This window comes from Taudactylus pleione, unplaced genomic scaffold (genome assembly GCF_031769625.1).
Source record: "Taudactylus pleione unplaced genomic scaffold, aTauple2 ptg001846l, whole genome shotgun sequence".
Lineage (NCBI taxonomy): Eukaryota > Metazoa > Chordata > Amphibia > Anura > Myobatrachidae > Taudactylus > Taudactylus pleione.
In genome coordinates this window covers 380548-394846 of record NW_028286243.1, presented here as the reverse complement: position 1 = coordinate 394846, position 14299 = coordinate 380548, and the positions used below count along the sequence as shown (strand labels likewise).

Below are 14299 nucleotides of genomic sequence, written 5' to 3'. Positions count from 1 at the left end.
TATAGAATGTACTTGATAAATGCTAGCTAGAATCTGATTGTTTGCTATGGGCAATACCTCTACTTGCCCACTTCTGCTCTCTTTATGGTGGGAATTGAATTGTTTACTAGCACCTGCAGATCCTGTCTAAAGCAACAGGCGATATTCAGTTTTGTGCTGCTGGGCACGAGTGCCGCAAGCGCCTATTACTTATCGAGCATGTTGTGCCCAAATGCACTGAAAGTAAAAGCGCAAAACAGCTAAACCAGTGCAAACTACTGGGCGCAGTGCCACAAAAAGTAGTTAGGGTGCCTAAAAGTCCAACTCTGTTCTGTCCAATTTCTGTTCACCTTCGCAAGAGGGTGCAAGCGGAAATAAGCGTTTGCGGCAGTCACACCTAGCACACAAACCATTGAATATTGGCAGTGACTTTAGATGGGAGCTGCGGGGTCGAGTAAACAATTGAATTTCCCTCGTGTGTAGATACATCTCCCCATTAAGCAGTCAATTCAATTAGCCGCAAGGGGGTCGAATTGCTGTTGCAATGGCACATCCTCTCGCCCTATGGGGCTGAGAAAAAAAGCCGTCAAGTCCAGATCTGCCGTAAGTGCGAGTTATAGCCACACTTAGTCGCGGGGACAAGCTAATATGTGCACATAATCCCTTTAATATAATTTTATAGATTAATGAATAACAGACGGAATTGAAAACTTGTATTTTACACAAAGATACTTTTTTTTGTATAACTTGGAACAAATTTACGGGGGGCGTGATTCGGGCAATGTTCTGAGATACTCTGCTGCGGCACATCAACCAGTTACATTACCACCAACATCACAAGTTTTCCTAAACGCCTCTATGGGCATGTGCTGTTCCGGAATGGTACATTGCATGATTTGAAAGCCCCCCTAAGGATAACTGGATGAGTCTTCAACGTCACGCTATAAAAGGCACACAATTTTGTGTCCTTATTTCCCTGCACTCTACATTGCATTAGTACTTGATAGACAGAGTAAGTCTGTAGATCAGGGTATCCTGTGGCTTATTGCTGCAAGTTCATTACCGTTGTCTAAATTTTCAGAAGCTTTATTAGATGAAACTGCAACAAACAGTGATTGGTATATTCCATAGGAATCTGAATACTCTTTTTGCTCATTCATTTCTAGCTTGTTATCTCCATGTGTCCATCCCTTCTATGACTGGCAGAATTATAGTGAGACCTCCAATAAAAAAATGTTTCCATAATGATCTTGCATTTTCTGAAAGGTTGCAACAATGACATTTGTGGGATTGTAGGTGTGGTGGTTTATTCTAATCGCATACATTTAATCCAAAGTTTTTTCATCATAGTACAGATAATGGTGCATACACACGGTCAGATTTTTCCTTCAGATATGAACGATAACGATTTAAAAATCGTTCAGTCGTTCATATCTGAAGGAAAATCGTTCATATCTGACATGCCTGAACGATGGACGATCAACGATGCGCGTTCCCGATGGTCAGATAACGATTTCTGACATCTGATGTGTTTGCAGTCAGACTTGGACGATTCCATTCATTTTAATGCAGTCAAAAATCGTTCAAATCGTTCAAAACTTTGGTAAAATCGTTCAAATCGTTCAATCGTTCATCTGACAAATCTGACCGTGTGTACGCTCCATAAGTGAAACAATTTAGTGATTTGGAGTTATTTAAAATAACAATGTCTCCCCTGGTTTCATATTTCACATTGTCCGTTACATAAATGGCTAATAACAAAACTACTATCATCTGAAGGCTAGTGACAGCATAGGAACTGTACATATGTTTGTGAATGCCTTTAGTAACTCCTCAGTGGTTCTCAACCAAGCGTAGCTCCCAGGATGAGTTCCCAGAGCCTTTCCAGTACCTGTGATGTATTCCCGCGACTAGCGGACTTCTGCTCACACCTTCCTGAGAGGTGAGCAGAAATGTGTGCTAACTAGTGCCTCAGGGCTAGTCGCGGTGTTACCGCGTGTGGTAATAGCATCACGCTCTGGCACTGAAGTTGGAAAATGTAGTTTACTGAACTAAGCCCTGGGCATTAGTCACGGTAAACTGCATCTCCCAACTTAAGTGTGTTTACAAATGAATAGCTACATCCCCTCACTTCTAATTGAAATCCCCCAATTGGGAGAGCAGTGTCCTAAAGATCTAGTAGGACCCTGATATGCACTGAGAAATAGCCGGCACTCATATGCTCCTTGTAAAAAAAACATGCATCGGTGCCCTCCTTGATTACCCTGTGCAGGAATGGGAATATAAATAGTAAAATAGACGGCACTCAGGCGTCTTAAGGAAATGAACCCCACGACTGAAGTCAACGTTTCAGAACACTTTACTTGGGTTCTTTCGTCAGGATCGAAATAACCCAAGTAAAGTGTTCTGAAACGTTGACTTCAGTTGTGGGGTCCGTTTTATTTCCTTAAGGCGCCTGAGTGATGCCTATTTTTTTATATATATATTTTAGAATTATTACACACACACACTGTTGCAGCGGCACTATGCATGACATCGAGTGACTGGATGCATATATTATATATATTTGATTGTTATGACTGCTATACAACACTGTAATGAATTCTGTTAAATACTTTAAAGCAATTCAATGCTTTTATCGGACACCTTAACTAATGGGCGTCTGATGAAGAAATTCAATTGTTTCTCTGTTTGGGTGAGAGCGCGGGCTATGCAGGCCCGACAGCACTGGGTTTAGCTGCGCAAAGTAGCTAAACCTCTCTTAACTGCTTTGGGTGCCCAAACTCCCAATTGCGCACATTTCTGCTTGCCACCTCTGGAGGCTGCTAGCGGAAACGTGTCTACCCACCGTTATCTGTGCCTGAACAAAGGAACAATTGAATTGCTCGGTCGGCTGCCAATTAGTTAAGATGCCCTATAAAACCATTGAATCGCCACCTAAAAGTCTGGTGAGTGCCCTGTCTTCAATTAACTACTTGCAGTTTGGACTAATTCCAGTACCATTGTGTTTATAAATGTAATGTGAGTGCAGAAGTCTTGTGTGTGTATATATGTGAGCGCCACAAACATATTATATATATATATATATATATATATAATTTATTTATTTATTGTTGATGCCTAAACATCTATTATCAATTCATTAGAATGAACTGGTTTTCAAAATATTGTGGTACAAATTCTGCAAATGGATTGATTACCAGGGAGTTCCCAGGTGGAAGATGATTGAGAACTACTGCTCTACAGCTATATCCATCTGAATATATCCGTTTGATAGACCTACCTATCGAATATTATAACTCTGTTAATTCCCTAGATCTAGTTTGTTTGCCCTTCTGGGTTAATGTATGTGCATACTGCTTCCATATTTTACCCTTATCCTACACTGTTAGGAGCCTGCCCCCATGTGGCACAGCCCTGTAAGACTCGTCATTAGTCAGGTGTCTGCGCAGTTTGTGCCTTGCTTGGTACATCATTTGGGTGACATGACCTTTTCCTGTACGGTGTGATGAGAGAAAGCTGCCTCTCCGGATGTCTTACTCTCCTCGCCAGCTCTGTGCAGACAGTAATAAGACAGCAGATTATAATAAGCAGCTTTCAGCCCCCGTCCTGGAATTCCTCCTCGGTAAATGAATTTGTGCCTCTCTTCACAGGTTTTACACCAAAATCCTTCTCACAGCTGTTTGTGTAAGTTATGAACAGGCAATAAAATCCTTTGGTTTGCCAAGAAAAAGAAGAACCCATGATTCCTATATGCCCTGTAGTTTCCTTCACCTATGGTAAGTACCTTCACATTGAGCTGTGCCGTGCTGTGTGTTCTACACTTCCAGGCATTTCATTACGTTACCTTTATTATACTAACAGATACTTATACTGGCTGGTTATCATTCAATGAGCTCTGCTGTCCTTTCTGTGTGTCTTTACACCCAGGCATTACATTACATTACCTTTATTATACTAACAGATACTTATACTGGCTGGTTATCATTCCATTAGCTGTGCTGTCCTTTCTGTGTGTCTTTACACCCAGGCATTTCTTTACGTTACCTTTATTATACTAAGACATCTGATTATCATTCAATGAGCTGTGCCATCCTTTCTGTGTGTCTTTACACCCAGGCATTTCATTGTGTTACCTTTTATTATACTAAGACATACACTGTACTTACACTGGCTGGTTATCATTCAATGAGCTCTGCTGTCCTTTCTGTGTGTCTTTACATCCAGGCATTACATTACATTACCTTTATTATACTAACAGATACTTATACTGGCTGGTTATCATTCCGTTAGCTGTGCCATCCTTTCTGTGTGTCTTTACTCCCAGGCATTTCATTGTGTTACCTTTTATTATACTAAGACATACACTGTACTTACACTGGCTGGTTATCATTCCGTTAGCTGTGCCGTCCTTTTCTGTGTCTCTTTACTCCCAGGCATTTCTTTACGTTACCTTTATTATACTAAGAGATACTTACTTATACTGGCTGGTTATCATTCAGTGAGCTGTGCCGTCCTTTCTGTGTGTCTTACATTTGCAGGCATTACGTTCCTTTTATTATACTAAAGCTGCATACACACACAACGATGTTAGTAACCAACGATTTTAGTGAACGATTTTCGTCCAGATTTTCCCCTGAAAAAGTGACCGAAAATCATTTATAAAAATCGTTGGTTGCTAAATTAATGAACGATTTTTTTAAACATGCATACAGTGAATGGACATCGTTGATCATTCATCGTTCATTCTGTACAACACTAACGATTTTCTGAACAAAAATAGTTTATTGGACAGTCAGAATGGACGATGAACTACAAACGTGAACACGCATGAATGATTATCGTTCATCTTTAAAAAGATGAACGATTTTATAAACGATTTAACAATGTCGTTATAGTTAAATTGTTAAAAAAAAAATTGTGTGTACGCACCTTAAGGCATACATGAGGTATACTGGCTGGTTATCAATCAGTCTCTGTTTAAAGTACTGTAAATATTGTGGACATCAGTTATTTAACATAAAGGGACCTCCCCAAGCGGAGTTTAATTAATAATTATTGTGAGTCAGGAGCAAAGCAAAAATAAAATAACTTTGCACCTGCAGGTGGGGCAGGTCTGTAATGTGCAGACAGATTTATATTTAGGAGGGGTCATGTCCCAGCTTAATTCTAAATTGCAGTGTAAAAATAAAGCTGTCCAGAATTTGTGGGCTACATGCAAAGCCAGCATTTACTCTGCACACAAAAAATAAAACCATTAGAGGGCGTATTCATTAAAACTATACTAAATGGCAAAAGTGGGGTGATTTAAATATGTGAAATTCACATTATTGTGAATACTGAAGTCTTGTTTTGTGCTTAATTCAGGAGAAAACATGGCAGAAATACTACTGCTAGTGCACATGGAGTATGATGTCCCTGGGCCTTATTAGTAATCTGCCTTAAATGTAGCAATGCAGGTTTGATGTTTATATTGGGAATTGCATATGCTTTATATATTGTAGCTTATTTGTGTATCTTCATGGGCTACATAATTTGGTGTCTCTAATTTCAGAGCATTAGGTTATTGTAACTGTCCTTCAGTGGTACTACAGTGTTTAGCTTTGTACTTACTGAGATATTTCATAATTTGTGGCTAAAATAGAACAAGAAATAGCACTATTTGCATTTCAGCAATAACGTATCTACTATGGTCATTGATTACTATAGGTTTAACTAAATTGCAATAAAGTCTGAAGCTGGGTACACACTGGCAGATATAGTGGGCGATCAATTGGTCAGCCAATATATTGTGTGACCGTCAGACGTCTTTCAGACACATCGCGTCGGCTGTGCTGCACAGCAGATGGCAGATATATCAGTCCATCGGGCAGTGTGTACCGCCCGTACACTTGCAACAGAGGCCGTGGGGAGGGGACGGGACATGCATCCCGGCCAGAGACAGATGATGGGTGTATGAACGACCATCGTCTGCAGCTATATCTGTTCAGTGTGTACCCAGCTTAAGTCCTGTAGCACCACGCCACACGTAATCCTGACTGGGAATCTATATGGGTTCAATTTTAGCGAATAGGGCCGTGTCCAATTGACGCCGTGCTGCTGTCTTTCTTGACTGTAAAGCGGTATGGAACCATTGGAACCCGTAACCTTATGCACTTCTACTGTGCTTTTCTTTGTACCCCCCCCTCCCAATGACAATGGGTAACTGACGCAAATAAGCGTCAGTGTCTGTGCGACCTCAGTTCAATCTGGAGGGCTCCCGGAATCCAGTAAGACTAACATTGAGGCCTTAGTTCTGTTGCTGTGTCACGTTTATAAAGTGGTGTTGATGATGGATGAAGGGATAAGAATAGAATAATTTACAGGAAGCTCCGCAGCCCTTAGATTGTAAAGTCTAGCAAGCGGAGATCTCGCCTTCCGTTTCATCGTATGCTCCTGTGCTGTGCTTTAAACGCCTTACTGTGCAACGTAATCATAGGTAACAATCGCTTATATTGTCAGAATGTGCCTTTGGGATTGGTAATGTCTGCTCTTTGTAATTCCATTTTTATTTTATTTTCAAATCAGTGCCCAGCCGGCTAGGTGAAGAGGCCAAAATGGCTACTGGCAACTACTTTGGATTTACCCATGGTGGTGCTGCCCAGTACAGGTAATACACACAGATTCCTATTCTCTATAATAATGCTGTTTTGTCTAATGCTATTGTACCTGTAATGGTGGTGTGATATTAGTCCGTGCAAACAAGATCACTAGCACAGCATGTTGTTGCTGAAGCAAGGGGAACATGTTTGCTATAATAAGCCTGGTTCTAGGAGTGCACGATCCTCAGAAATGTGACTGATCACCGCTTCTGTGCCAGAACACACTGTGCCCCATTCATCCGTCATCGTCCTGCCGCTCAGTCTTTGTACAGACGCTGCATGCAGCAGACATTACGGCTTGTATTTAACTAAAATGGCCCCTTAAATTGATTTTACTTAAACAATGCACCTGATTCTGAGTCACGCAGGTCCGAATCCGGCTGCATCTAGCAATTTAATTTTTTTTCATACTGCGAATGTGGCGCATATGTATCATCTTTGCGGACACATGCTCGTGTCAGAGCCGTGACATGTCACAAGTCTCCCTGCGGCCACTCGATGAACATTCCTGGGTGGCAACAATCCGCACGCATGCGAGAGAACAGGCTGTAGCTAGTTACTCACTATTCGTAGTCATGTGTATGAATGCTGGACGCAACCTTCAGACAGAACCCCTGCACCTAGGTCAGGGGAGGTATAATTGCCGATGACGGGTGATCCTGTGTATGTAAGTGGGACGGTGCGTAGGTAATAGGAGGTGCATACAGTTGCAGTCATAGGGCGAAATTCAGTTGTTTACGTAGTCCGGATCTCCCGTTTAAAGTGACAGGAGATCGCGGGCCGCTATTCAATTGCTGCCATTTTCCGCGCTAATCGCACCCAAAGTGGTCGGGTTTAGCCTCGTAAAGCAGCTACCCCCGACCTAAGTGCTGGGAGCGACCGCGAAAAGTGATGTTTGGGCGCCCAAACAGGTCACTTTTCACACATTCCAGCTCACCCCCCTGGGGCTGCGAGCTGAAATGTAGCACTGACAGCTGATCGCGTCCGACCGGAGTAACAATTGAATATCTCCGTCAGGCGCGATGGGGGCTGGAAACAATTGAATTCTGCCCATAGAATTTTGTATGCAATCCCTTCACATTCTATTGCCAGAGGGTGTTTGGAGTTGCACTCGCATTATGTAAAATTCAGTATCCGGCCCCATGAGTCTACTTATTCAGTGTGTGCGCACGCTTTTGAAACACTCTTTAATGCTGACGGTCTAAAAATATATAACATAAACTACCACACACACACACACTTACTTTCTGACAGGCATCCTCTTCACTTTGAGTCAGTTTCACCATCTGCTGGTGCAATATACTGTATTTCCATGTGAGCGTTCTCCTGTATGGAGGCTTTGGGAAAGCGCTGAGTACTTTTTAAAAATTAACAAAGTAATTTTTTTTATTCTATGCTTTAAAGGCCTGGCCAATATGTGACATTCCAGCTGTGAAACTACAAGTCCCAGCATGTCTTGCCACAGTTTTAGCATTCCCTTATAGCAAAACTGTGGCTGGGCATGCTGGGATTTGTAGTTCCACAACAACTGGAGCGCCACAGGTTAGCCAGGCCTGGTTTAAACTGACATATAGCTATTTTGTAATGCCTGAGCTTAACTGGTGAACGCTCTGTATATTAATAGCTGAGTCATTGCTTTTAAAATGTATTTAAAATCTGTTTATCTGAAATGCCTACACACTATGTGGGTAGTGTCCCAGAGGGTTTTATCTTCTTATTCCTAACAAATTACGGCTCCATTGCATGCAATGGTTTCTGTAGCTCGTCTGTCTGTCGGCTCTCTGAGATATTGCTTTGTGCTGCACTTTTATCAGCTGCTCAGTTAATTGAATGTAAACCACTGATTTCATGTTGTGATTAAATGTTTCTAACAAGGTGATTAGTAACCATTTTTGGTAAAGGCTTAGCAGCACTGATACATAGTAATGAAGGGACTAGGAACTACTACAACAGGGGTGTCAAACTTGTGGCCATCCAGCTGCTGTGGGACTACATATCCCAGCATGCCCTGCCACAGTTTTAGCATGCCGTAATAGCAAAACTGCTCTACAATGTATTTTCCGGTCACTATTCATTACTGTGTGTCAGTGTTGTAGCCTTTAAGCCTGTGCTTTAAAAGGACCATATTTTAAGGGGGAGATGGTTGCTATGGGCAACTTCTCCAATCTTTGGAAGGCTTGTTACATCTCTATTTTAATCACTTGTCTATCCCTAGGCTGATGTCTAACAGGAGTACAAAATGCACGAATTTTGTAGCTTACGTAATTTTAGTGTTTGATCTCTGTATTTCTCCAATAATCTGTACATTCTGGATTCCCCTTAGATGAGTAGTTGACAAGTCCACATAAGGAGTTTACTACTCTACATAGTCAAAGCAATTAACAATTAAAACTTGGGCAGAATATTGTTGTAAGTGCTTTAAATGTAAAGGGCTCTCTCACCTCTGGCGATAACTCGCGAACACCTGAAAACTGCAGCCAGATTAGGCCGAATGTTCTCCTATGAGTCCCAAGGCCCCAATGACCGTATTTCATTTACGTAGCTAAACACAGTGTGTATACCTGAATGGGCATATATTCTCATGGGCTCTGACATGTAGGGGGTTATGTAATAGGTGCTCATTTTTCAGCGCTGGTTCAGCCTTATAGCTGATTGCCTCTACAGTTAGCGGCAAAATCGCTCAAATCCTGCAGGTTCAGAGAAATCGGGTTACTTTATAATAATTATTGAAACCTCTGGGGGGTATTTTGGGGGGGTGGGGGGGGGGGGTTAACGGTTTTATTGGGAATGAATCCACAGAGAACAATGTCTTAAAAGCATTTTTATGGTGAGCAAGTTGTTCAGGTGACAAGCATTGTGATCTGTAATGCTGTGTGACGTGGCGGTGTCGCGTAGACGCAGTAGAACACGCTAGAAAGAAGCTGTTCTTGCCAGCCTTGGACCATTTTGACACATGAGATGGCAGAAGAAACACCTTCACGCTAAGTTGTCCTTTTGTGACTAAGGAGAAGATGGAAACGCACACACGTTACCTAAACATGCCAATATCTTAGCAAGCACATGCTGCTGTACATCATCCTATGTACAATTTTACCAAACATCGGTTGCCGATTTCAATTCAGCACGCTGTTGATAGAGCCGGAGTCTTCCTGGCAGGGTTTCGTGCATGCGAGGCCGGACAGTGAATGGGCTGCTAAAAAGGGCCCTGCTAAAACAGCCTAGCGTGAACTCTAGAGCCGGGAGGGAGCTTCTGGAGCTATTCAGTTCAGCGCACTGTTAGGTTGACTACAGGATTTCTCCTCGCACCCTCCTGAGGGTGCGAGGAGAAATCCTACTAAAGTTACGGCCAACACTGTAGTCGAAGAATGCTGGTTCTCGCCACTAAACACCCAGGTTAGGTTGCGATAGGCAGCGTTCTCTGACCTAACTTGTAACTGTCGGACTAAACAGTGCGCTGAATTGAATAGCTCCAGGAGCTCCCTCCCAGCGCTATCAATAGCGCGCTGAATTGAATCTGCCCCATAGAACCTTACCTGTGTGCTTCCCAATATTCCATGATTACAATTGTCTGGTGCAAAAATATTCAGCTTAGACGGGATGCAATCGGGAAGCCGGCTGACATTATACCGACAGCCGGCTTCCCGACTGTCATATCTCGGCGAGGGTGAAATGACCGGCGTCTAGATGTAGATGCCGCTCATTTCACCGCCGCCGGGCGCCGCCGCGGGGGTTAGGTTTAGGGCTCCCGGGGGGGGGGACTTAGGGTTAGGCACCCCCCAGGAGTTTAGGGTTAGGCTAGGGGGAGGGAGGTTTAGGCACCCCCCGGGGGACTTAGGTTTAGGCAGCGGGGAAGGGGGGATTAGGGTTAGGCACGGGGGGGGGGGGAAGGTTAGGGTTAGGCACCCCTAAGTTAGGGTTAGGGGGGTAGGTTAGGTTAGTTCATACCCGCTGCCGGGATCTGTTCCACTGTTTGCCTGATGCTGCCCGGAATCGAACTGCCGGCCATGTGGCCGGCTGTATTACATACCGATTCCGTTTAGACACCCATGTAATGAATGCTCTACACTACAGGCGTCAATAGCTGTCTGCACTGATAAGTACAGAGTGACGTTGGGAGCCGGCCTCTGCTGTGTTTACCAGGCTTTGTATAGCTTGCACCTGGCAGACATTGGCGATATATATCAAACAATTGTTAAACCTTTGCATTGTGTCAGTATATCTTTGTGGTACGAAGTGGAAATTTAGATAAAGTAGAAAAGCTGACTTAACCCTCAAGGGCCTACCCACCAGATGTATGTTCAATTTTCCATTCCCTCATCTAGAGTGCCTTATATAACATTACCAGCAATACGTTTTTAGAAAGACTGTTCATGTGTCGGCTCCTTTGTGTTGTGTTACACGTACAGCTTTGTTATAATGTGTTATGGTGTGACAGCACTTTGAAGATTAGCTGCCATTACAATAAGCTGTCATAGAATAGCACATTACAATCAGCTACAGGTGTCGGAGATCAGAGCTCGGGAACCCCGCCACTGCAATAAAGGGGAAAATCCACCTTTTATTTTCTACAATTCCCCTTTATTTTTACATCAAAATGTTCAACTTCTCTGCATATTTCTTACTATAATATTAGTAAAGTGCTGAAGCAGCCCACAAGCAATGTCTGATGCTATCATTCAGGAGAGCTGGCTGGCTGGGTTTCGGTGGTGCTGCCTCTATCTCCTTACTACATTATAGGAGCATTGATCAGGTTACTGGTCTTGTTACCAGGATGAAGCACAGTGTACATTTCCACATTGCACATCTGTTACTGGTTACACTTGGCTGCCTTTCTTTATATCCCATTATGTCCTTGTTTGAATCTCATTGAGCAGTGTTAGTTTGAGCTTTGCAACCTAAATCATTACTTATTGTATATGTCCCTGCTCATTTTAAATCCTAGTGGTTTTAAAACCCCTGCTGAGAAGTCCTTCGCCTTTTTCTTTTTGTAATTTGCCCTCTTGGGTTAGTTGTATTCCCATTGTCTTGTAGATTATGGTTGTGCGAATTATTATTCTGCAAGTAGCTTACAGCTGGCGTTGATGCCAAGGCGATTGTGTACTATATCATATGAGACCGATTCATTCGCTGTAAACCTAAAAAAATGACACAGCGGTTTGTAACTCCTGTTTAGCCCTAGCACATGCCCTATAGTGGTGTATATATGCCAGGCGGGCATAGGATTTGTTCAGTGGTTCCTTTTATAAACGAGGCCTTCAGATTTTGGCTGCTGACCGCTGCAACCACCTGTAAGCCAGGCTTGCAGCTGTTAGTGGCCATTGTGCCAGTTTTGCATTTCCCCTAAGTACATACAAGTAAAAGTAAGTTTGAGAAGTGTCAGTATTTTCTGTGAGCTTTTTTATTTTCTAGTTTTTCCTCCTTTTCATCGCTAATGAAATGACTATCTTTAGTTTGCTCTGTCCAAAAGCCGTATCACTTCTTAAAAGGTATACATTTTACAGCTAGGTTGAGACATCTCATTTTTAAAACCTAGTTTGTCATGAAGAGTTTAAAGCAGTGATTCCAAAACCCAATTCTCAAGGCACCCTAACAGTCCATGTTTTATGGATTTCCATTGCTGAGTTCAGGTGGTTAAATCCTTTAAAACCTTCACCGTGGTGCCTTGAGTTTGGGAGCCACTGGGTTAAATAGATCTGTCACATCCACAAAATAAAGGCAGAAATAATATTGAAACTACCCATTTACTATGTAGTGATACCCGGTTAATGTACAGTGCCTTGCAAAAGGATTCAACCCTTGGCTTTTTACCTTTTTTGTTACATTACAACCTGTAATTTTATATATTTTTTTTTATCTGGATTTTATGTGATGGATCTGCACAAAATAGTCTAATTTGGTGAAGTGAAATGAGAAAAACACATATAAAAAAGAATCTTTATAAATAAAGTTCTTAAAATTGGCATGTGTATATGTAATCACACCCTTTGCTATGAAGCCCCTCAAAAGTTCTGGTGCAACCAATTACCTTCAGAAGTCACATAATTAGTGAAATGAAGGCCACCTGTGTGAAATGTAAGTGTCACATGATCTGTCAGTATAAATACACCTTTTCTGAAAGACCCCAGAGGCTGCAACACCACTAAGCAAGAGGCATCACACCATGAAGACCAAGGAGCTCTCCAAACAAGTCAGGGACAAAGTTGTTGAGAAGTACAATTCTGGGTTTGGTTACAAAAAAAAATAAAAATATCCAAATCTTTGATGATCCCCTGGAGCACCATCAAATCCATCATCAAATAGAAAGAACATGGTACCACAACAAACTAGGGATGAGCGGGTTCGGATTTACTCGGTTTTACTCGGATCTCAGCATGGCATTTTATTGGCTATCGCGTGTTTTGGATAGCCAATAAAATAAATCCGAACTAATCCGAACTTGCGGTAAAGTGGTGATAAGAACCGAGTAAATCCGAACCCGCTCACCCCTACAACAAACCTGCCAAGAGAGGGTCGCCCACCAAAACTCAGACCGGGCAAGGAGGGCATTAATCAGAGAGGCAGCACAGAGACCAAAGGTAACCCTGAAGGAGCTGCAGAGTTCCACAGCAGGGACTGGTGTATCTGTGCATGTGACCACAATAAGCCGTACACTCCATAGAGCTGGGCTTTATGGAAGAGTGGCCAGAAAAAAGCCATTACTTAGTGATAAAAATAAGAAGACACGATTTGAGTTTGCCAAAAGGCATGTGGGCGACTCCCCAAATGTATGGAGGTAGATGCTCTGGTTAGATGAGACTAAAATTTAACTTTTTGGCCACCAAGGAAAACGCTATGTCTGGCGCAAACCCAACACATCCCATCACCCCAAGAACACCATCCCCACAGTGAAACATGGTGGTGGCAGCATCATGCTGTGGGGATGTTTTTCAGCAGCAGGGACTGGGAAACTGATTAGTGTCGAGGGAAAGATGGATGGTGCAGGGATATTCTTGAGCAAAACCTGTTTCAGTCTGCCTGTGATTTGAGACTGGGACGGAGTTTCACCTTCCAGCAGGACAATGACCCAAAGCATACTGCTACAGCAACACTCGAGTGGTGTAAGGGGAAATATTTAAATGTGTTGGAATGGCCTAGTCCAGTGGTTCCCAAACTTTTTTGAATCACGGCGCCCTAGAGTATCAGCATTGTTTTCACGGCACCCCTAAGCCAAATGTTTGTTGTCGAGAATTTTTTTTTTTTTAAATGTAGTAAAGTAAATTGTGCTTTACCTGTCATCCTTAGGCTCAGTTATGTGGTGGTGGACAAGTTTGCGCTTCTGTTTGTCTACATATTTAGATTACACTGACCATAAATTTTATTTTGTGCTAGACCACCAACTTGAGGCCCCCCTCAAGTGTCCCGAGGCACCCCACGGTTCCTTAGGCACACAGTTTAGGAATCACTGGCCTAGTCAAAGCCCAGATCTCAATCCAATTGAGAATCTGTGGTCAGACTTGAAGTAGCGTTCCCGCTAGGCTGTTTTAGCGGGGCACGGCGCCCTGCCCTCCTTCTGGAGGGCAAAAAGCACCCTGCCCTCACAGCCTGCGGGTGCCGTTCTCCCCCGGGGGACGCAGTGTCCCGTGGGTGGAGAAACATGCGGTGACCCGGTCACCGCCGGAGAATAGACGCCGGGCGCATGC

General features: G+C 43.0%; 1 protein-coding gene and 1 non-coding gene across 4 annotated transcripts in view; both read left to right on the top strand.

Moving 5' to 3' along the window:
• ZFR (zinc finger RNA binding protein) overlaps positions 1-14299 on the top strand; it is a 51704-nt gene that overhangs the window by 2174 nt on the left and 35231 nt on the right. For all 3 annotated transcript variants that reach the window (XM_088465110.1, XM_088465109.1, XM_088465111.1), the window contains exons 2-3: positions 3633-3758; positions 6547-6628. In XM_088465110.1, coding sequence (XP_088321236.1) covers positions 3722-3758; positions 6547-6628 — 119 coding nt within the window. In that variant the 5' untranslated portion in view covers positions 3633-3721. The remainder of the gene's footprint in view (positions 1-3632; positions 3759-6546; positions 6629-14299) is intronic.
• Positions 6714-6845, top strand: LOC148436270 (small nucleolar RNA SNORA66). The gene has a single exon (XR_015876483.1). It is a non-coding gene; the product is annotated as a small nucleolar RNA SNORA66 (small nucleolar RNA).